The following is a 25,267-nucleotide window of genomic DNA, read 5'->3' on the forward strand; positions in this document are numbered from 1 at the left end:
TTCTGTCCCTACAGAGGACAGGGGCGGAGAAAGGTCCCTTTGTGTGCCTCACGCCGGGGAGATGAAGAAGATGCGCACCTTAACACCATATCCACATGGTGACTCCCTGCCCTCCCGCGATCTCCGTATTGACGCAGGGCAGGGAGTGGATCGGGAGGCTCCAGTATTATCTGGGGCCTGCTCCCGGGGCTGCTGATTCCCGCCTGGGCTCTGTTATTTCCAGCTGGGTGCTATATAAGTTACGTCCCTTCCGGCGCCGAGATGACATCACCGGAAGTGACGAAGGTGGAGCAGATTCGGTGGTATCAGAAGGAAATTAGAAATTTTCTCCTTTCCCCAGCGTTCCTGGTTGTGGGGAGTTGTGCCTCCTCCATCCCTCCAGGATGTCCGTACCAGAGCACTCAGAAGCCACCGCGCCGCCATGCGTAAGTCCCCCGGTGGGGGAAATCTAATGCATGTGGTTTTCATTTTTTTTTGGCCAGATGTGAGGGATCCATTGGGCTTCTCTATTTACTAATGGGGCTTTATTCCTTTGCCCTTAGATTTCTAAAGAATCCCAAGCCCAAAAAATCCACAAAATAATTTCTTGCTTTAAACGTTTGCCAGATGACTATTTAAAAAAGCTATGCGGGGATTGTATTGCCAGGATTATACGAGACGAACAGCCATCGCTAATGGGTGAGTTTAGAACCATGATGCAGGAAGAAATTAAATATTCTTTAGCATTCTTGTCTGGGTTACACAAAGATACCCCTCCTCAAATTGAACCCCCACACAATAGTCTGAGAACTGGGGATTCCTTTTCCTCTGAATCAGAGTATGGGAGGAAGATGACAGACAATCCGAGCGTGATATCCCTGAAGGTAGAAAAAGATTTTATTTCTCTTCAGATGATATGCCAGAGTTACTCAAAGCAGTCAGGGCAACCATGGGAGTAGAAGAAATTCAACCAACCCCTTCTGTTCAGGAAGAAATGTTCGGTGGACTGCGAGTGAAAAAAAACTAGAGTCTTCCCCATTAATGAAAACATTAAGGGTTTGATATTAGATGAATGGTCTTATCCGGAAAAGCGTCTAGGACTCTCCAGAGCTTATCAGAGTCGTCTACTTTTTGATCAAGAGGAAGCCAAAATATTTAATCCAATTCCTAAAATAGATGCTCAAGTAGCAAAAGTCAATAAAAATACCTCTCTACCCTTTGAAGATGCATCACAACTAAGAGACCCCATGGATAGGAAAGCCGATGGTCTATTACGCAGATCCTGCGAGGCGGCTATGTACAATCTAAAATCTAACATAGCTGCTACATCTGTAGCCAGATCTATATTTGTATGGCTTTCAGAGTTAGAAAATCGCGTCTCTGATAACGAAGAAATTCGAAGTGCACTCCCACTCTTAAAATCTGCCACAGCATTTCTTGCTGATGCCTCCGCAGAATCCATTCGGTTAGCGGCTAAGGACGCATGGCTCTCAAATGCGGCTCGGAGAGCCCTTTGGGTAAAATGTTGGTCGGGAGACAAGGTCTCTAAATTGAGACTTTGTGCTATACCTTTCTCATGGGAATATATATTCGGGCCCGAACTAGATAAAATACTTGAGAAAACTTCGGATAAAAAGAAGGGTTTCCCAGAAGAAAAGGCCTACAAAAGGAAGTACCCCTTTCGTGCCCCCTCTAATCAGAACAGACCTTACAGTGGTAAAGGGAAAACGGGGTGTTATAGTTACGCCAAAGGAGGAAAAGGAGGGAGTTTCCTCGCCCCATCCCAGAAGGGAAACCAAAATCAGTGACGCCAGAGTGGGGGGAAGATTGAAGGAATTTTTTCCTTTCTGGGAGAAAATTTCTTCAAACCCGTGGGCGCTAAAGATTATCAAATCAGGCTACACGATCCAATTTTCTGCCTTTCCCCCAAGAAGATTTATAGTCTCAAATCTACCTATTCCAACATATCAAAGCCCAACTTGGAAGGGTGTTCAGGAGTTAATATCCAAACAGGTGATAACAGAGGTACCTCATCAGAAAGAGGGAAAGGGTTCTACTCGACTCTTTTTCTGGTGAAAAAGAAAGAGGGTTCCTTTCGAACTATTATAAACCTGAAGCTCCTAAACAAATTTATCTCTTTTCAAAAGTTTCGTATGGAGAAACTAAATTCAATCATTCCCCTCTTACAGAAAGAGTCAGTGATGTGCACGGTGGATTTAAGCAACGCTTACTACCATGTCCCAATACACCAACATTTCCAGGAATTTCTGAGGTTTGCAATAAAGGATCACAGGGGCGATATTCACCACTACCAATTTACCTCTCTCACTTTCGGCATATCCTCGGCTCCTCGGGTGTTCACAAAACTGATACGTAATAGAAGTAGTAGCATATCTGATGAAAAAAGGATTAACAATCTTCCCATATCTGGACGATTTCTTAATAACCAACAACTCTCCTTCCCAACTACAGAAAGACCTGGAAGTGTTTCTACTAACATTGGACAGACTGGGATGGATGGTCAACAGAATGAAATCGAACCTTGTACCATCGACCAAGATCAGGTTCCTAGGAGTTTTCCTAGATTCTCAAAAACAGCTAACCAGTCTACCTTGGGACAAGATATCTGACATCCAACGGAAGATCAAGGTATTTTCATCCAAAATAACCTATTCCATCAGAGACTCAATGAGTCTTCTAGGCGTCCTCACTTCTTGCATCCCATCAGTCCAATGGTGTCCAATTCACTTCAGACCTCTTCAAATGTGGATACTCAGAGTATGGAACAAACAAGATCACAAGGTTACCATACCTCAGAGGATAAACTCCTCACTACAGTGGTGGAGAATCCAGGAGAACTTGACCAGAGGAGTAACATGGAAGAAAATACCTCACACCCAGATTACCACAGATGCAGGCCAGTGGGGCTGGGGGTCGAAGGTCGGCAATTTTTATTATCAGGGACCATGGTCCAGTTCAATCAGGAGTCAGTCATCGAACTACCGAGAGCTGAGAGCGGTATGGGAAACTGAAGATTGCAGAATCACAACTCCGGGGCCGTCATTTAAAAACACTATCAGACAACACGACGACTATAAAATACCTAAATCATCAAGGAGGTACAAAATCTAGGAGTCTACTAAAACTATCCTCAAAAATATTCAGTCGGGTAGAAATAAATATAAAATCCATTTCAGCGGTTCACCTAAAAGGAGTCCTGAATATAGAAGCCGACTACTTAAGCAGGAAAAAGAAAGACCAATCGGAATGGTCCTTGAACAAAGGGATCTTCCATATGATAACAAACAAATGGGGCATACCGAAAGTGGACCTGTTCGCCTCTCGGGAAAATTCAAAGGTTCCAACATTTTGCTCCCTACACCCCAGGGACAATCCATGGATTCTAGATGCCTTCTCCATCACGTGGGACCAAGCGCTGTACTATGCCTTCCCGCCTCTTCCGATAATACCAAAGGTGATATGAAGATCTGGAAGAAATTTTGTTCTTGGTCGGGATCATCCTCTCCTAATAAATCCACTCCAAATATACAATCGATTCAAGGGCAAAAACAGAGGACAGAAGAAAATTTCCAAATCCTCAATCGCTAGATGGATTAAGAATGCTATTTTAACCTGTTATACTATTCAGAATCTCTCTTGCCCAGATAATCTGAAGGCTCACTCTACCAGAGCGATGTCTTGCTCCCAAGTGGAGAGAGCGGGTGTTTCCCTAGAAGAAATTTGTAAAGCCGCTACTTGGTCTAGTATCCATACCTTCATTAAACACTATAGACTAGACCAGTGGTCACGAGCCACAAGCGGCTTTTTAGAAACTTCAATGTGGCTCTCTGGTGCGGGCTGGCGGGTGGGCGGCCACGCAGCCATATCGCGCCGCTCAAGCTGCTTGCAAAATGTCCGTCATGCGCCTCCTGCCCCGTCTATCTGCTCCTTCCACTTTATGAATGAAGCAGGCAGGCGGGGCAGGAGGCGCTTGACGGAGGGTGAGATGTCACGCTCCGCACAGCAGCAGAAGGGCGGGCAGCGGCGCTCTTGTTCGGCTGCCCACTGCCGGCCATATGAGGAGTGGTGAAGAGGCCGCCACTCAGGAGGAGCGAAATGTCCTGCAGCAGAAAGGTAGGAGCTGCCCCCGGTGTGTGCACAGCGCCGGGCACTGCACTGGCCCCGCCGCAAGTGTCCCTGCCTCCTACCTTCCCCCCACTAATACATTACTTTACTTACTAGAAGGCACTTATGTGGGATATCTGTGGATGACGCACTTATGGGGGATATCTGTGGATGACGCACTTATGGGGGATATCTGTGGATGACGCACTTATGGGGGATATCTGTGGATGACGCACTTATGGGGGATATCTGTGGATGACGCACTTATGGGGGATATCTGGGCCTTGGGATATTGGACACACCTATGGGGGATATCTGTGGCTGACGCACTTATGGGGGATATCCCCCATAAGTGTGTCATCCACAGATATCCCCCATAAGTGCGTCATCCACATTACATCCACATCTGCAGACAAGTTTAAAGGGGTTCTGCACTTTCAATTAACTGATTATCTATCCTCTGGATAGATCATCAGCTTCTGATCGGCGGGGGTCCGACACCCGGGACCCCCGCCGATCAGCTGTTTGAGAAGGCAGCGGCGCTCCAGGAGCGCCGCTGCCTTCTCACTGTTTACCGCCGGGCCGCCCGCCCACTGACGTCACGACTTGTATCAACTAGAGTGGGCGCGGCTAAGCTCTGTTCACTTGAATGGAGCTTAGCCGCGCCCACTGTAGTTGATACAAGTCGTGACGTCAGTGGGCGGGCGGCCCGGCGGTAAACAGTGAGAAGGCAGCGGCGCTCCTGGAGCGCCGCTGCCTTCTCAAACATCTGATCGGCGGGGGTCCCGGGTGTCGGACCCCCGCCGATCAGAAGCTGATGATCTATCCAGAGGATAGATCATCACTTAATTGAAAGTGCAGAACCCCTTTAATAAAAGTAAAAAATGATAAAGATAAAATGAAATAATAATCAAGATCCAAATAAAAGAAAGTACATATACAAGTATGTAAAAACACACTCTGGGCTCATGCCCGCGAATGTAAGGGCGCCGTGCCTGTGCTGCGGACCGCAAATAGCGGTCCGCAATGCACGGACACAGACCATGGGGCAGCTGCATGAGGATCGCGGACCCATTCACTTGAATGGGGTTCGCGATCTGCATCCGACTGCCCACACCGCAAAAAAGTAGCGTATGCTGAAGTGAATGGGTCCATGATGCGGGCTTCACTTCAATGGGTCCAGGATCCGGGATATGAGTGCTACAGTGTGCCTCCGTGGTGCTTCTGGCTGTGCCTCCGAACCGCAAAAAAGTAGTGCGTGCACTACTTTTTTGCGGTGCGGAGGCACAGCCAGAAGCACACTGTAGCACTCATATCCTGGATCCTGGACCCATTGAAGTGAATGGGTCCTTGATGCGGGCTGCGGGCTGCACACGGCCAGTGCCCGTGTATTGCGGACCCGCCGTATGCGGCCTGCAATATGGAAATGGCGGGCACACAGTGCATGAGCCCTAATAGTCCTCACCGGTACTGTTGACGCAATATTTTAGGTTTTAAAAATGTGGCTCTCAAAAGAAATTTCAATCTTGGTTTTGGCGATATTTGGCTCAGTTGACAAAAAAGTTTGCCCACCACTGGACTAGATCTTTTAAAAAAATCTGACATGTCTTTTGGACAAAAAGCCCTTCAGGCTGTTACCCCCCTTGATCATATTTCTCCTTGTGCTGCCGTCGTGGTGATGCTATGGAAAACCGGAATTAGTACTCACCGGTAATTCTTTTTCCATGAGATCACCACGACGGCAAATAAATTCCCTCCCATTATGTTCTTTGCCTTGCTTTTTTGGGATTGCTATGGAGTAATACCTTCCCTTCGGTTTGGTTTAAATTCGGATATTATAAAATCACTTGTTTTCCACCACCTTTCTACTCTTGTATTTTGGAATCACTGGTGTTGGTGGTGGGAGGGGGGTATTTAAACCGTTCTCTGCTTCCTGCCCCTACAGAGGTCAGGGGTCAATCTCCTTGTGTTGCCGTCGTGGTGATCTCATGGAAAAATAATTACCAGTAAGTACTAATTCCGTTTTTTGCGATCTGCAAAATGCGTATGCAGTCTGTGTGCCATTTTATTGCAGACTCCACTTCAATTAGTCTGCACTTTGCAGAAAAGTATAGCACATGCTCTATCTATTGTGTAATGGACATACGAATGCGGAAAGCACATGGAAGCATGTATTCAGAGTACTATCTCCTCTTATTACCTCCATTAATTGTAATTTACATGGGATTTTGTAGGATTTCTACATCATCTCTTCTCCTTTCCATTCAGGTTACTACAATATAGGATCTGCACAGTGGATATCTTCTATATAAGATCCTTCTCCTGATTGATGCATCAATGATGGACAGGGACAAGATGGAGGAGAGTATAATAAATCTCACCCTAGAGATCCTCTACCGGCTTACTGGAGAGGTGAGAGATTCTGATGATGTCACATTACATCATCTTATCTATGTAGCTAACAGATGAACATGACTGGAGAGGTGAGGGGCTCTGGAGATGTATGGAGTGATATTTATTACTGTGTCTCTCCATAACCAGGACTACACAGTAGTGAAGAAGACCTCTAGTGGGCGCTGTCAGGCCCCTGTGTCTGAAGGATGGGGAAGAACCCTGAGCCCAATCACAGGGCCTTCACCTCACCCCCTAATACTTGAGGAAATCAATACAGAGAAGATCCTTGAACTCACCAACAAGATGATTGAGCTGCTGACTGGAGAGGTGACACTGCTGGGAATGCTGGGACCTTATACAGGAACGCTATGAAGAGATCTGGGTGATGACTGTATCATTGTGTTGTCAGGTTCCTATAAGGTTTCAGGATTTCACCGTCTATTTCTCTATGGAGGAGTGGGAGTATTTAGAAGGACACAAAGATCTGTACAAGGACGTCATGACGGAGCATCACCGGCCCCTCACATCACCAGGTAATAAAATAGACTGTATTACTGTGAATTCTAAGACCTAGGAATAAATAGGCTTAACAAGGCTTTTTTGCATAAAATGTTTACTTAACTATGATAAAACATGTATACAAAAGATAACATACAGAGTAAAGTACCGGTCACCAAAGCTGCAGACAAATGACCCAGCTCTCCATCAACCAGATTCCAACTTGGCACCATGTCCATACCCATATGATACAAAGTGAAGTGGTAGTCGCAAGACACATCTTACCCTGATGATGTCTTTAATGGATCTAACCTCTTTGTTACATGCTAGATTTTTTTTATACCTTCCCGTCCTCTCCTAAAGGTCTTCAGTGTGCAGTACACATGTACAGTTACATCACACCTCAGGAAGCGGCCAGGTACCTGGCACCACTTACCAGCTCTATTACAAGACATTAAAGGGGAAAGAACCACTGAAATACCTTGCTACGTACACAAATACACACAGCATCTCATTATTTGTATGTATAGATTGTCAATACTAAATTTGTATAGAATCTTCAATTAGATATGTAATATAATCTGTTCAGCAGCTATACATTCACCCGTTGAGCCAAAATGCTATTTCATGTGTGGAAATTCTCACATAATAATAATCTACAGCATAAACTGACATGAGGTGTGGATATAAAATCTACAACTTGTCAATTTATGGTCAGTCCACTATGAATTAGATTCTTTATAATGCATTGGGTGAAATCCATGTTCTGTGTGCAGTGGAGAATCTGCAGCGTACCATGTAGAATTTGGTGTGGAAATGTTGAGGATTTACTGTGGATTTCACCCCCAACATTTCAAGGTGAAATCCACAGCAGATATCCTCTACATAATTTGACATTCTGCGGATTTAAAATCTGGATGTCAGGTCAGATTCCAGAGCTTTCCACCGAGTGCCTATTTCTTCATCGTCTGTTGTCAGCGAAAGTATACGAGCAGTTTTGAGACTGAAGAACCAGCGGCTCTTAGACTGATATCAAGTTCCTGTGTGCTAACAGAATACAGAACGTGGAGACATATACACAAATAAGGAGGATGGAAGCTCAGAGCTATGAGTGTCAGGATTGGTGGTCACCATGTTCTAGAAGATAGAGAACTAGATAATAGATCATCATTAGCACATAACAATCGTCACGGCAAGCATGAAAAACACGTTTTCCCCGGAGCCTCCCCAACGGCACTGACAGGAGGGTATCCCTGCCCCCTGGACAGGAAACAACACTGGAGCTCCATATTAAAAAGGCCTCCTTTCCTTCCCTAAGCCAGTGTTATTTCCTGTCCACGGACAGTGCGGATGCTCCTGCCAGTACGGTGAAGATTTCGCACGGCCTTGCTGTTTCCCCTGCATGTGAGGGTCACTGCAGAGATCGGGGGCTCCGGGGATGCGGTGGCTCCCTTCTCCAATCTTATGATGATTTAAGGTTGGATGATACTCCAATTGATTGGGTATGTGGGCAATAGGGGATGGTTCCCAGACCAAATAATAGTAAAAATTCTGACTCCTGTGCTCCACTTTGCTATTACTGTAATTGCTTTATTTCAAAGAGCGGTATCCAGTCATAATAAATGTTTTTCGGCATATAGCCTTCTTCAGCATAACTGGAGGGGCATATAGAGATATCTTAGTAAATACATGATATTGGTCTTTAGAAAATGACAATGAAAAATAAAAATAAAATGTCAATACAACATGTGTATAGAAGAACAAAAGAAAACTATTTAAATGTACATTCAGTTTCACAGAACATATGACAAATAACAAATATACATCCGGTAAGTTAGGACTCTGGCAATATTATTCTCCACAGATTCATCCCAAGGAGGGGGGTATATGGATGGTATGTTGATCCGCATGGATGATAGGTCTGAGGACGGCCTCATAGATCACAGTGATGGGGAGGTTCAGGCAGGCGTGAGCAAATGTTAAGGAGGGCAAATGATATAGGAAATCATGTGGTGTGTACCAGTTTCCAGATTTTTATATAATCCGAATACAGTTCACCTTATGTAATACACATGCATAGTATACAGTAAGCTATGTAGTAGTAGCAAAGCACATTGTTGCAAAGACTATATAATATAGATAGGAAGCGCATGGCATTCTTACCTGGTTGAGCCGCATAGAGGAGAGAAGAAAGCGTAAAGTTTAAAATATCCACAGTGGGTTGCAGATTGCTGCGGTAGTGAGGGGCTCTAGGACCCTAATTTGCATGCGCTGTAATAAGCTGTGGCCTAAAAGAAAGGGCGCCATAACGATGGTGGTGTATCTGATCTATAAATAGAGCTCGCGCTGGAAAGGAAGTTGGTGTGCGGGGTCTGGCTGATGTGGTTCCGGTTGGTCTGTCTTAGGTATGCGTAATGAGATGAACAAAGATGGCGGGCGCTAGTGAATGTAGCTAAGGCGCATGCGCTTGTTTCGCAGAGTGACCTGAGAGGATGAATCGTAATCGGCCCATATTGAGCATGCGCTAGAAAATGGCGCAATATGACATTCTGGAAGATGATCTCAAATGACGTGAGTTGGAATCGTCATGCGCAGTAGTGGTAAATAGTACGATGCTAGAAAGTAGCTACTATGTGGGTATGGAACACGCGCACAATACCTGACAGTAAATCAAAGTAAATGAAGTATAAAGACTGGGGCAGTGTGAGAGTTAGAATAAAACATAGAAAGTGCAAAGATAGTAGATACTTATACCAAAGGATATAGAGAATGCAGCTCCAGCCAGGGGGATATATTCAATATCTGGTCTGAAAAGAATGAAAATAGGAACATAGTTATGATTCCTAATCAAGGCCGGCTCTAGGATCATGTGGGCCCTTGGGCGATAAAGTCTCAGTGGGCCCCCTTATAAATTGATAACTCTCTGAGTACAGATATTACAGTAGATATCACTTGCAGTCCTATGTAACAGCATATATAACACAGTCATGGCTATCTGAGTACAGAAAATGTAGTAGTGTTACCTGCAGTCCTATTTAAAACTACAGATAACACTAGTGTAGATTATGTGCTAGTGTTACCTGTGTCCTTAGTGTACCTCCCTGCGCCTCTACCACGGACTCCATGCTGGCGGTGCTGCCTCCTCTTTCATCTTGCCCTGCACGTCAAGACAAAGGGAACACTGTGGGCATGGTGATGGTGACACACACACTGGGACACGCACACACACACGGGGACATATACACACACGGGGACAGACACACACGCACACGGGGACAGACGCACACGGGGACAGACACACACACACACGGGGACAGACACACACACACATGGGGACATACAGACACACACACACACGGGGACAGACACACAAACACGGGGACAAACTGACACACACACACACACACACACAGGGACAGACACACAAACACACGGGGACATACTCACACACACACACGGGGACATACACACACACACGGGGACATACACACACACACGGGGACATACACACACACACGGGGACAGACACACCCACCCACACGGGGACAGACAGACACACCCACACGGGGACAGACACACACACACAGGGACAGACACACAAACACGGGGACAGACACACACACACACACACAGGGACGGGGACACACACACACACGGGGACAGACGCACACACACACGGGGACAGACGCACACACACACGGGGACAGACGCACACACACACGGGGACAGACGCACACACACGGGGACAGACGCACACACACGGGGACAGACGCACAAACACGGGGACAGACACACAAACACGGGGACAGACACACAAACACGGGGACAGACACACACACACACACACGGGGACAGACACACACACACACGGGGACAGACACACACACACACGGGGACAGACACACACACACACGGGGACAGATACACAAACACGGGGACAGGCACACACACACGGGGACAGACAGACACACACACACGGGGACAGACACACAAACACGGGGACAGACACACACACACAGGGACAGACACACACACACACAGGGACAGACACACACACACGGGGACAGACACACACACACGGGGACAGACACACACACACACGGGGACAGACACACACACACGGGGACAGACGCACACACACGGGGACAGACGCACACACACGGGGACAGACGCACAAACACGGGGACAGACGCACAAACACGGGGACAGACACACACACGGGGGGGACAGACACACACACGGGGGGGACAGACACACACACGGGGGGGACAGACACACACACGGGGGGACAGACACACACACGGGGGGACAGACACATGTGCGATCATCAACCAACTTCTATCTAATGTGTGGCCACCTTTAGTTCTGCTCCAACCTTTTGTTACCGTCTAATATGACTCCCACTGATTCCCAGTACTGAGGGGACATGGACTGGGGTTTAAAAGGGAATTATCAACATGTACCAGAAGGTGGTCTAAACCGTAACCCATTAGGCACTGGCTAGACTGTGGGATGGAGTCTAAGCAATGCCTCAGGCCTCATGCACACTGCCGTTATGCGTCCGTTCCGTGCATTGGGGACCACATGGTCCCCAATGCACTGGCAACGTCCAAGCGGCGGCCGGGACAGATTGAGACCCATTCAACCTGAATGGGTATGGGTCCATGATCCGTCTGCACAGCACAAAAAATAGAACATGTTCTATTTTTTTGCGGTGCGGAGGCACGGGCGTAAACACCACGGAAGCGCTCAGTAGTGCTTCCCATTGAGTGATTGCGGACCCATTCAAGTGAATAGATCTGCATCCGTGATGCCCACGGCCGGTGTGCATGAAGCTATAGACACAGAAAGGGGCACACACACAGGGACAGACAGACAGACTGACACACACACACAGGGACAGACAGACTGACACACACAGGGACAGACAGACTGACACACACACAGGGACAGACAGACTGACACACACACAGGGACAGACAGACTGACACACACACACACACAGGGACAGACAGACTGACACACACATACAGGGACAGACAGACTGACACACACATACAGAGACAGACTGACACACACAGAGGGACAGACAGACTGACACACACACAGGGACAGACAGACTGACACACACACAGGGACAGACAGACTGACACACACATACAGGGACAGACAGACTGACACACACATACAGGGACAGACAGACTGACACACACACAGGGACAGACAGACACACACATGGCCTTCATAATACAGCTGGATCTGTATGATAAACCCCCTTAATTGCACCAGATTCCACTCCACTTGAACCCCACTGCCCCTGAGTGCTCCACCTGCCCACTCATATATGAGCTCCATATGCTGCCCCTTATAAAGTTCTGGTTCTACCTCGATCTGCATCTTGCAGGCACACACAGCCCCTCCTCCTTCCACAAGCTGCTGCTGCCGTCAGGGTTTGTCATGTGACCATGAAGGAGCATGTGACCAGTGATGTCACAGACCTCCTTCTAACAACTACATTCTAGCATAGGATCGATCATCTACCGAAACTCCATCTACCCTGTTCTGAGTTCTTGGGCCGCTCCCCAGCAGTGCACATGGCGAAAATTGTCTGCATTGCTGGGGTAAGCTGCCCTAGAATTCAAAACAGGCAGGACACAGCTGCAGGAGTGAGCGGGGCACAGTGGGCCCCCCAAAGAGCAGGGGGCCCCGGCACTTGCCCGGGTTTGCCGGGTGGTGGCGCCGGCCCTGTTCCTAATGTATATCTAGTTCTTATCATTTAGGTGTATACAGATCACATATAGTTTTGGTATGAGCATGTAACCAATAGCAGATAGTTTTTAGGATTTTAGGATAGCGTTCCCTGTCACATGTAATAGCTTATATTGAAATTAGAGAAAACTGGCAACTTCATATTCTCGCTTGAGCCCCTTTGGTTCCAAGGTTTGTAGGCGGTGGATCCAGAGCGCTTCCCTGTTCATTAGTATGCGGGATAAATCCCCGCCTCTTCTAGGGACTGATACTGTTCCACCACCTGGAAACGCAATTGGGCAATGGAGTGTCGCTTAGCTGCAAAGTGTGCAGGGAAAGGTAAATGGTTGTTCTGACAACGGATATTGGATTTGTGTTGGCATATCCTATCTCTAATGGTCTGTGTGGCTAGTGTGCAGAGGCTAGTGGGCCGGAGTCTTTTTTGGGGCAGGGCAGGAGTTTTCCCAGTCCCACGCCTGGGAGCGACAGCTGGAATGTTGCTGTCTCCGCCCACCTATTGTGGACACGGCTGTTTCTCGCTTGGCTAAGCATACTACCTTGCCAATGACGGATGGTGCTTCTTTCTCTGATATCAGGGATAAGAAACTGGAAGCTTTGCAAAGTCTTCCTTTGAAGCAGTGGGCACAGCACTGCAGTCAGTGTTTGCCTCTACTTGGGTGAGCAAGGCTATGGGGGAACGGGCAGATAATTTGCATCAGGGTCTTACCTCGGGAGTTCCTTCTGGGGAACTGCAGCTCTCTCATGCCAGTGCGTATATTTGCGAGGCCTCTTTGGACGCAGACAGCCTTCTAGCTCGTTCGTCAGCCCTGTTGGTGGCTATTCACCGTACCCTATGGCTTTCCTGCTGGGCGGCAGATAATGCTTCAAAGCGGACCCTGACGGCACTCCTCTTTACCGGCAGCAGAATGTTTGGTAAGCACCTGGATGAGATCATTTCGGACGCTATGGGTGGTAAGAGCACTCATTTACCAGAGAACAGTGGGCGGTTTAATATGTCAAAAAAGAGGAAGCCTTTTTTTCGCCCCTTTCTGAGTTTTTCCAGCCCTAAGAGGTCGGCCTACAAGTCGTTCCCGGATCAGAATTACAAGCCTTCCATCAAGCCTCACCCTTCCTGGAGTCCCTGTCAACAGGGCTCAAAGTGTTATAACCCTAAGCCCTCCGCTGTATGACGGACTGCTTCCGGAGCCTTCAGATCAGGTGAGCGTCCGGCTTCATTTATTTCGGCATGTTTGGCTGTCTCTAATGCGTGGGTGTGAGAGGTGATTGCAGAGGGCTACTAACTGGAATTCAAGTCCCCCCTCCATCCTGATTTTTTCCGGTCTTCGCCTCCGACCTCTCCCTCAGCCGCAGATTCCTTTTTTTCAGGCGATTCGCACACTCTTGCAGCAGTGAGTGGTTGTTCTGGTTCCTGCGCAAGACTGTTTTGTAGGGTTTTACTACAATCTCTTTGTGATTTCCAAAAAAGAGGGGATAGTCCGTCCCCTTCTGGACCTCAATGCACTCAACTGCTTCCTTTGCATCCGCAGTTTCCGGATGGAGTCCCTGAGATTTGTCATTGCGTCCATGGAACCGGGGGAGTACCTATCCTCGGTAGACATCAAGGACGCTTATCTTCACATGGCCATCTGCGTCATTCATCAGAGATTTCTCTGGTTCGCAGTGGGTCCATTTCACTTCCAGTTTTTAGCCCTCCCGTTCGGCCTGGCTACGGCTCCCAGTGTCTATACGAAGATTCTGGCGGCAGTCATGGCCCTGCTCAATGCCAGGGGGATCATGGCGGTCCCTTACTTAGACGACATCCTGGTAAAGGGTCCGTCATTCCGGGTGACAGCGGACAGCATGCGCATAGTCATGGACACCCTGAAACACTTCGGATGGACCCTGAACAGACAGAAGTCCTGTCTTCATCCATCCCAGCGGCTGACTTATCTGGGCATGGTGCTCAACACATTTCAGGCCAAGATATTCTTGCCTCTGGAGAAGCTACCTGCTCTCCATCTTCAGAGTCTCACCTTGTTGCAGCCATGTCCTATTCCCATTCACTGCATGTGGGCTCTGGGTCACATGGTCTTTGCCTTTGAAGCACTTCTCTATGCTCGGTACCATACCAAAACTCTTCAGTGAGCCATTCTGTCCAGCTGGGACCGTTCCCCAGCCTCTCTATCTGCCCATGCGTCTCTCTGCTCCAATCCGCCGGGCCCTTAGATGGTGGCTGGCCTCTCTGATGTTGACCCCATAGCCCCTGCAGTGTGACGCGCTGGTGATTCTGTGTAGTCGGTTCACGTTTCCTTACGTGTTCCCGCCTCTGCCTCTCATTCCGCATCTCCTCAGGAAGGTCAGGTCCGAAGGACTGCCCGTCATTCTCGTGGCCCCCGATTGGCCATGCCGATTGCGGCATGCGTCTCTGGTCACCCTTCTCATCGACGAACCCTGGCGTCTTCCTCCTCGGTAGGGCCTTCTGTCAAAGGGGCCGATCTTCCACCTGAATTTTGAGTCGCTACATTTAATGACATGGCTATTGAAGCCGCCATACTAAAGGCTCAGGGATTCTCTGGTCCAGTCATAATTTTCCCGAATCTACCACCAGATCTGGAAGTCCAACTTTAGTTGGTGCAAGCGGCATCAGCTGTCTCCCGCTCGGTTCTCTTTGCCGCGACTCTTGCCTTTCCTGCAGTCGGGCATGGCCTTGGGGCTGGCTCTCAGCTCCCTCAAAGGGCAAGTGTTGGCTCTCTACATTCTTTTTCAGCTGAATTTAGCTTCGCTTTCAGTGGTTCAGACTTTTCTGCAGGGGGTGGTGCATGCTGTGCCCCCTTTCCGTCCTCTGTTGGATCATTGGGATCTTAATCCAGTGCTCAACGCTCTCCAGTCTTCACCGTTTGAGACTTTGCAGCAGTTGTCGCTTTGCTTCCTGTCTTACAAGGTGGCATTTTTGGTGGCAATCACTTCTATTCGTAGGGTTTCGGAACTCGCGGCTCTGTCATGTCGGTTGCCTTTCCTGATCCTCCATCAGGATAAGGTAGTCCTTTTTCATGTTCAGTCCTTCTTTCCGAAGGTGGTGTTGACATACCATTTAAATAAGGAGATTATTCTCCCTTCATATTGTCCGGACCCATCTCATCTTTGGGAGCAGTCGCTCCACACTATGGATTTGGTACGGGCCGTTCGAGTCTATCTGTCCCAGGTGGCATCAATCCGGCGGACGGATTCCCTGTTTGTCAATCCAGAAGGGACGAGACAAGGGCTGGCAACATAGAAGATTTACATTTCTCGATAGATTCGTTTGGCCATTGTGAAATAATACCGCCTTAAGGACCGGGCTCCACCCTTCCGGTTGACTGCTCATTCTGCTCGGGCAGTGGGGGCCTAGTGGGCGGTGCATTACGGTTCTTGGGCCCTTCAGGTATGCAAGGCGGTGACCTGGTCGTCTTTGCACACCTTTTCCAAGTTTTATAGGGTGCACACCTTTGCGTCTGCTGACGCGGCTCTGGGGCATAGAGTTTTGCAGACAGCGGCTATCTGATTGGCAGGAGGGTTTCTGGTTAGGCCCACCCCAGGGACTGCTCTGTAACATGCCAAGGTCAAGCCTGTGTCCCCCAATGAACAGAAGAGAAACAAATTTTATGGTAAGTACAAAAATCTAGTTATCACCTTCCAAATTAGAGATCATTGGGGAAGATTTATCAAGGCCTTCTAAAAGAAAAACTGTCATTCTTCATGAGCAGAATAGGAAATGAAATCTACGTTGTAATTGGTTGCCATGGGTAACAAAAACAGTTTTTATGTTAGACAGTTTCTTTGGTCAATGAGACCCAAAAGGAGATTTAAGACGGCGTGAGCTGTGTGGGTCTTGATCCTCTGCACTCCTGGAGGATGTGCCTAATTTATGGCGAAGTGCAGTCATGCAGCCATGTTCAGAAGCTAGGCAGACATAGGCCTTCATCACTGCTACTTTAGTTCCTGCACCACAGGGACCTTTTTATTCTCATGTTATTTTTCTGCCATGCATTTGTAAGTACTTTTGTTTTCCTGGCTCCTGTTCCTGTGTGTCGCTATTGATTAAAATGTTAGATCCTGATCCTGACCATGGCTTGGTTCCTGGCCATGCTCCCATCTTGTACTTCGCTCCTTTACTGAATCCCCTGTTAATGCATTGGTGCTGCTACTAATCCATAATTATTCTGGAGGCTGTGGCCTGGAGGTCATACTGCAACAGAGTTCATATGGTTCCTCCACATAGGGGGTTAGGATAGGGTGACTACCAGGTCATTCCTTAGGCTCCACATCTCCTCCTTGGCAACCCCAATGGATTACGGCTTAAAGAATACATATTTCTGGTATTCGACCATAAAAGGAATCCATCGGACTCAGTGCCTCATATAAGGCCAGAATAGCATAAACATTAAGCCATGTTTCTCCAAGGTCACATAGAGGAAATCTCAGTGTACTTGATCAAATACCTTATCAGTGTCAAGAAACTGAAATACACTGGAGGCCCCTGTATACCGTATTTGTCGCCCCATAAGACGCACTTTTTACCCCAAAAGTGGGGGAAAAGTGCCCCTGTGTCTTATGGGGCGAATGCTGGCAATTTACATCGCAGTCTGCGATGCTGCAGCATCGCAAACTGGGATGTATTAGTGAGGAGGGAGGAGGGTCTGTAGTAGGCGGGGAAAGTGGCGGGCAGTGCAGGCACTGTACTCTGGCCCCACCGCTCAGTATGCGCTGTATTATACCTAGTGTTAATCATAATATCTAAACTGTGCTCCCCATCTGTACCGTACTTACCGGTACACATGTCACACTCCGTCTCCTGTAGTAAGCGCTAGCAGGCAGGCTAGGCTGCAGGCAGCCGTAACTCACTGAGGTCACGTGCCTGCTCCGCCTGCTTCATTCATAAAGTATGCGGAGCAGGCACGTGACCTCAGTGAGTTACGGCCGCCTGCAGCCCGGCCTGCCTGCTAGCGCTTACTACATGAGACGGAGTGTGACATGTGATGCGATGAGTAGAAGAAATAAAGATAGCGGCACTCACCCGGATGTTGCAAGTAGTAACTTTATTCTTATGGAATCGAATACAAAGTTTCAGCAGGCTGGGGCGGACAGAAGCATGTATATGCTGAGTGATCAAGAAGGCGACGGCCATTTCGCGCACCTTGCGCTTCCTCTGGCCTCTGATCTCATCACGCTAACTGTGCGCTCCTTTATACCAGGTCCCAAGTTACCTAGGTAACCTCTGACGCAAAGGCATATCAATAGCTTCCTGAGCAGTGACCGGACCATGTACACAGTATCGGACATAAAATAATCCCTGACAATTACTACATTTACATATAAAGGCTAATCTAGATGCGTGTCTATATACACTTAAATCATTTCGGTCGTTTAACCCTAACGATCCCATCGCATAAGGAGGCGATCTCTATCCCCTCCTATAGGTGGTGCAAACACCTGCTCTAGAGCCACAAACTTTAAGCATTTAACATTGCTATCATGCATGGTTAACCACGTGTTCAATCAATCTTGGACATCCTTTTCCTGATCTAACAGAATTGATGTGCTCCCTGAACCTTTCATACATAGGGCGAATAGTCTTCCCTATGTAGAAAGATCTGCATGAGCCTATGTTCAATGTCTGCAAAGAAGACATACTTGCCTTGTATGACCTGTTTGCAAAATGAGCAATTTGTGGCTCCCTACTGGAGTGTGACATGTGTACCGGTAAGTACGGTACAGATGGGGAGCAGGGGGAGCGCAGTTAAGATATTATGATTTAACACTAGGTATAATACAGTACATACTGAGCGGTGGGGCCAGAGTACAGTGCCTGCACTGCCCGCCGCTCTCCCCGCCTACTACAGCCCCTCCTTAGGGATCTATGGATGGGATAATGATGGGGGGGTCTGTGGATGGCTGGATGGGGGGGATCTGTGGATGGCAATATGATGTTGGGGGGGATCTGTGGATGGCATTATTATGGCCGGGTCTGTGGATGGCATTATGATGGGGGGATCTGTGGATGACACATATAGCAGTGTCATCCACAGATCCACTACCCCATAACAGTGCCATCCACACATCCCCCCCACCATAACAGTGCCATCCACAGATCCCCCCACCATAATAATGCCATCCACAAATCCCCCCACGATCATAATGCCATTCACAGACGCCCCCCACCATCATAATGCCATCCACAGATCCCCCTCACCATCATAATGCCATTCACAGATCCCCCCATCATAATGCCATCCACAGATCCCCCACATAACAGTGCCATCTACAAATCCCCCACCCCATAACAGTGCATCATCCACAGATCCCCTATAATAGTGTCATGCAAAGACCGCCATTAGTTCAAACCTACCAAAAGCACACCTTTTGGTTAAAACATATTTTCTTTCTTATTTTCCTCCTCAAAAACCTAGGTGCGTCTTATGGGCCGGTGCGTCTTATAGGGCGAAAAATACGGTAGCTAACAATTTGGATTAAAGTTGTACTGTCCAGTTTGCCCACCTGGCTGTTATTTGGGGTAACCTTCTAGTCAGAATTTTTATAACTATAAAGTAAGTGTTTATCACCTCAAAAAGGCTAAATCCACTATTCCAGTCCCATTTTTTGTTTATTAGTAATCATATTCCTGCCATAATGCTGAACACGACTCATCTAGCTTTTAAAAGCAGCAGGGACAGTTCTGGTTTTTGGTGGTATTACTTCCCTCACTACATTAGAGATGAACTCTATTACCTCACTACACTATCTGTGGAGGTGGCATCTCAGGAGAACCCCCCTGAACTGTCTTTGTGGGGGTGGAGTCTCAGAAGCACCCCACCTTCACTGTCTGTAGGGGTGGCAACTCAGGAGCTCCTGAGAAACCCGGTCTCAGCAGTGTTGAGTGTGGCCTACCAGGAGAATTGATTCTGAGGGTCCTCCCTCCATCTATACAATATTTGCTAAGAGGGCATTCCAGTTATACAGGATAAAGGATAACTATTAGATCATGGGGGTCCTACTGCTGGGACCTCCACTGATCACGAGAATGGTTATATTACCCCCTCAGAGACCCCCAAAATGAACAGAGTGGCAGGTTAGGCATGCACATGTACAATACATTCACTGCTAGATGCAAAGTCCTTATAATATAGTAGAGGAATATTGATAACGGTACAAATTAACAAAACTACCATATCAGACATGTAAATAGTGCCACTATATACTGCTCATATAATATTGTGATATTTTCCATCCATGTGCTATCCCAGTTTTTGGTGGATAGCAAAAAAAATTCTTTGTGTCTGCAAAAAAAAAAGACCTGTGTACTCTCTGCATCCGTATGTCTTTTCTGCTAACTATAGAACATGTCCTATTCTTCTCAACAAAAAACAAAAAGTAGCCATTTCTATTGATGGAAGTGAGAAAATTGAGCAATACACACGGAAGATATCTGTGTGGTTTGTGGACCAAAATACGGATATGATGGAATACATAATCCTTAGACAGTGATCTGATTTGTCTCCATTGTGAAAATCAGTTGAATATTGGATTTTGCTACATGCCATGCAATGAATATGCATTTTATATAGAAATGTTATAAATACTATGCTGTCAAATTAATTTTATTCTTTTCAGATGACTGTACCAGAATCTCAGATGGGCATGTGACATCTTCAGATTTTAAAACAGAGGATTATGCTATTACACAAAATACAAGTGAAGAACATGCCATAATCCCAGACGTACCCTCAGGTCTTCTCAGCAAAGATTCATCATGTGATTCTTTTAAATATGTCCAAACTTCAGATTTATCACAGATTGCAAAGGAACAGAAAAGCCACAAAATGGGTGTTGAACATCAAACAGAGAAGAAGCCGTTTTCATGTTTGGAATGTGGAAAATGTTTTAAACATAAATCTGCTTTTGTTAAACATCAGAAAATTCACACAGGGGAGAAGCCATATTCATGTTCAGAATGTGGGAAATGTTTTACAGATAAGTCACATCTTCTTAGACATGAGAGTAGTCACACAGGGGAGAAGCCATATTTATGTTCAGAGTGTGGGAAATATTTTAGCCAGAAATCAGATCTTGTTAGACATCAAATAACACATACAGGGAAAAAGCCATTTTCATGTTCAGAATGTGGAAAATGTTTTACAAAAAAATCTAATCTTGTTACACATCAGAGAATTCACACAGGGGAGAAGCTATTTTCATGCCCAGAATGTGAGAAATGCTTTACTCATAAATCATATCTTGAAAAGCATTTAAAAATTCACACAGGAGAGAAGCCATATTCATGCTCAGAATGTGGAAAATGTTTTACAGATAAGTCGAATCTTGTTATACATAAAAGAAGTCACACAGGAGAGAAACCGTATTCTTGTACAGAGTGTGGCAAATATTTTATCCAGAAATCTGATCTTGTTAGACATCAACTAACTCACACGGGGGAGAAGCCTTTTTTGTGTTCAGAATGTGGGAAATGTTTTACTCAGAAGTCAACCCTTGTTTGTCATCGAAGAACTCACAGAGGGGAGAAACCTTTTTTATGTTCAGAATGTGGAAAATCTTTTAATTGTAAATCAAATCTTCTTAATCATCATAAAAATCATACAGGGGAGAAGCCATATTCATGTTCAGAATGTAGGAAATGTTTTAAAGATAAGTCATATCTTCGTAGACATGAGAGTAGTCACACAGGAGAGAAGCCATATTCATGTTCAGAGTGTGGGAAATATTTTAGCCAGAAATCTGATCTTGTTAGACATCAAGTAACTCACACGGGGAAAAAGCCTTTTTCGTGTTCAGAATGTGAGAGATGTTTTACTAAGAAGTCAACCCTTGTTTGTCACCAAAGAACTCACACTAGAGAGAGAAGAGACTTTCTTGTTCAGAATGTTAAAAATGTTTCACAGATAAATCATATAGAAACATAGAATGTGTCGGCAGATAAGAACCATTTGGCCCATCTAGTCTGCCCAATATACTGAATATTATGAATAGCCCTTGTCCCTATCTTATATAAAGGATGGCCTTATGCCTATCCCATGCATGCTTAAACTCCTTCACTGTATTTGCAGCTACCACTTCTGCAGGAAGGCTATTCCATGCATCCACTACTCTCTCAGTAAAGTAATACTTCCTGATATTACTTTTAAACCTTTGCCCCTCTAATTTAAATCTATATCCTCTTGTAGCAGTTTTTCTTCTTTTAAATATTCTGTCCTCTTTTACCTTGTTGATTCACTTTATGTATTTAAAGGTTTCTATCGTATCCCCTCTCTCTCGTCTTTCTTCCAAGCTCTACATGTTAAGGTCCTTTTCCTGGTAAGTTTTATCCTGCAATCCATATACTAGTTTAGTAGCTCTTCTCTGAACTCTCTCCAAAGTATCAATATCCTTCTGGAGATATGGTCTCCAGTACTGCGCACAGTACTCCAAATGACGTCTCACTAGTGCTCTGTAGAGCGGCATGAGCACCTCCCTCTTTCTACTGGTAATTCCTCTCCCTATAGATCCAAGCATTCTGCTAGCATTTCCTGCTGCTCTATGACATTGTCTGCCTGCCTTTAAGTCTTTTGAAATAATGACCCCTAAATCCCTTTCCTCAGATACTGAGGTTAGGACTGTATCACAGATTTTATATTCTGCTCTTGGGTTTTTACTCCCCAGGTGCATTATCTTGCACTTATCAACATTACATTTTAGTTGCCAGATTTTTGACTATTCCTCTAGTTTTCCCAAATCCTTTTCCATTTGGTGTATCCCTCAGGAACATCAACCCTGTTACAAATCTTTGTGTCATCAGCAAAAAGACACACCTTACCATCGAGGCCTTCTGCAATTTCGCTGATAAAAATATTAAACAATATGGGTCCCAGAATAGATCCCTGAGGTACCCCACTGGTAACAAGACCATGGTTTGAAAATACTCCATTGACTACAACCCTCTGTTGCCTGTCCCTCAGCCACTGCCTAATCCATTCAACAATATGGGAGTCCAAGCCCAAAGACTGCACTTTATTGATAAGCCTTCTATGTGGGACAGCATCAAAAGCCTTACTGAAGTCTAGATAAGCAATGTCTACTGCACCTCCTCCATCTATTATTTTAGTCACCCAATCAAAAAAATCAATAAGATTAGTTTGACATGATCTCCCTGAAGTAAACCCATGCTGTTTTTCATCTTTCAATCCATGGGATTTTAGATGTTCCACAATCCTCTCCTTAACCACTTTAGGACCACAGGTTTATACCCCCCTAGTGACCAGGCCCTTTTTTACAAATCGGCACTTCACAACGTTAACATCATGAAATGAATTTTACCTCCTTTTCTTTCACAAATACAGCTTTCTTTTGGTGGTATTTGATGCTGCTGAGAGTTTTTCATTTTTCTGATATTAATCAAAATAGATTGCAATTTTCTCAAAAAAAGTGTATTTTTAACTAAGGTTAAATTGATCAAATATAATTACATTTCTATACAAGTTTGTGTCAGAATTCATTGTGCTACATGTCTCTGATAAAAAATTCCAATAAGTGTATATTTATTTGTTTGCGCAAAAGTTATAGCGTTTACAAACTATGGTACAAAAATGTGAATTTCTGCATTTTGAATCAGCTCTGACTTTCTGAGCACCTGTAATGTTTCTTGAGGTGCTAGAATGCCAGGATAGTATAAATACCCCCCAAATGACACCATTTTAGAAAGAAGACACACCAAAGTATTTGCGGAGGGGTATGGTGAGATTAGATTTTTTTTCACAAGTTAGCAGAAAATGACACTTTCTGAGAAAAAAAAAAAAGTTTCAATTTTTGCTAACTTCTGGCAAAAAAAAATAAAAAATCTCCCACGGACTCACTATGCCCCTCAGTGAATACCTTGGGGTGTCTACTTTCCGAAATGGGGTCATTTGTGGGGTGTGTTTACTGTTCTGGCATTTTGGGCGGGGCTAAATTGTAAGCAACCATGTAAAGCCTAAAGGTACTCGTTGTACTTTCGGCCCCTTTACGCACCTAGGCTGCAAAAAACTGTCACATATGTGGTATCGCCGTACTCAGAAGAAGTAGGGCAATGTGTTTTGGGGTGTATTTTTACATATACCCATGCTGGGTGAGAGAAATATCTCTGTAAATTGACAACGTTGTATAAAAAAAATTAAAAAGTTGTAATTTACAGAGATATTTCTCACACACAGTATGGGTATATGATTTCTTTATTCGCATCGATCAATGTGGATGAAAAAATCTCTGCCAAAAAATGTGCAAAAAAAAAAGAAGAGGGGAAAGGCGTCTGCCAGGACGCAATAAATTTATTAACATTAACTTTATATAACATTTGAAACAGAACATTAACTTTTTTGCTTACCTGTGATTCTTGCAGAAACACTCCCCTATGCATAGGGCAGGCTGGTCAGAACAAAAAACTGTGGTGTCACGCCTTATTCCAGCCCTGCTACAGACACAACATCTTTTTCTTGGGGAACGGTGAGTTGGGGTACCTGTCACCACCAGACATTTGAGAAGCTCTGACAGACGTTCTTCAGAACCTCCTCCTTGAGGTTCCTTTTGTTTTGCTTTCGTTTTCTCATCTCGTTAGCCTCTCTCAGCTGTCATGTAGTTGCATTGATTGCATCTCTTTAAATCCCTTCCCATACTGCATCACTTTGCGGTTTATACAACTTCCTGGAGTGTGTGCATGCTGGATGCTACTACTGAGTCTTCTACAGATAAGTTTTGTTCATAAACCACCTAATATACCAGAGTCCACAGAAAATCTACTACTAAACGAGATAGACGAGGCGGCAAATCATAATGAGGTGGTTATTATGGGGGACTTCAACTACCCAGATATAGACTGGGAAACTGAAACTTGTATATCTCATAAAGGAAACAGGTTCTTGGCAATAACCAAAGACAATTACCTCTCCCAACTGGTTCAGGACCCGACTAGAGGGATGGCCATACTGGACTTAGTATTAACCAATAGGCCTGACAGAACAACAGACGTGCAGGTCGGGGGACACCTGGGAAATAGTGACCACAAAGTAATAACCTTCCAATTATCATTCAAGAGAGCGTTTGTACAGGGAGGAATAAAAATACCAAACTTCAAAAAAGCTAAATTTAGCCAACTAAGAGAGGCCATAGGCCGAACTAACTGGGATAAAGTCCTTACAAATAAAAATACAGCCACAAAATGGGATATCTTTAAAAGCATCCTAAAATCTCATTGTGAGAGGTACATACCGTATGGGAATAAAAGGTTAAGGAACAAAAAGAAACCAATGTGGATAAACAGAACTGTAAAGAAAGCAATAAATGACAAAAAGAAAGCATATAAAACACTAAAACAGGAAGGTAGCACGGAAGCATTGAAAAACTGTAAGGAAAAAAATAGAACATGTAAAAAACAAATAAAAGCGGCCAAACTAGAGACTGAGAGATTAATTGCCAAAGAGAGTAAAACTAACCCTAAAATGTTCTTCAATTATATAAATGTTAA

General features: G+C 45.6%; 1 protein-coding gene across 2 annotated transcripts in view; it reads left to right on the forward strand.

Moving 5' to 3' along the window:
- LOC122941663 (zinc finger protein OZF-like) overlaps positions 1-21,795 on the forward strand; it is a 28,255-nt gene extending 6,460 nt beyond the window's left edge. The window contains exons 2-5 of one of the 2 annotated variants that reach the window (XM_044299074.1): positions 6,373-6,516; positions 6,646-6,825; positions 6,908-7,031; positions 20,392-21,795. In XM_044299074.1, the coding sequence (XP_044155009.1) occupies positions 6,442-6,516; positions 6,646-6,825; positions 6,908-7,031; positions 20,392-21,698 (1,686 nt within the window). In that variant the 5' untranslated portion in view covers positions 6,373-6,441 and the 3' untranslated portion in view covers positions 21,699-21,795. The remainder of the gene's footprint in view (positions 1-6,372; positions 6,517-6,645; positions 6,826-6,907; positions 7,032-20,391) is intronic. The other variant, XM_044299075.1, reaches the window with a different exon arrangement.
- The last annotated feature ends 3,472 nt before the right edge of the window (positions 21,796-25,267 follow it).

The sequence above is a fragment of the Bufo gargarizans genome, chromosome 6, assembly GCF_014858855.1.
Source record: "Bufo gargarizans isolate SCDJY-AF-19 chromosome 6, ASM1485885v1, whole genome shotgun sequence".
Taxonomy (NCBI): Eukaryota; Metazoa; Chordata; class Amphibia; order Anura; family Bufonidae; genus Bufo; species Bufo gargarizans.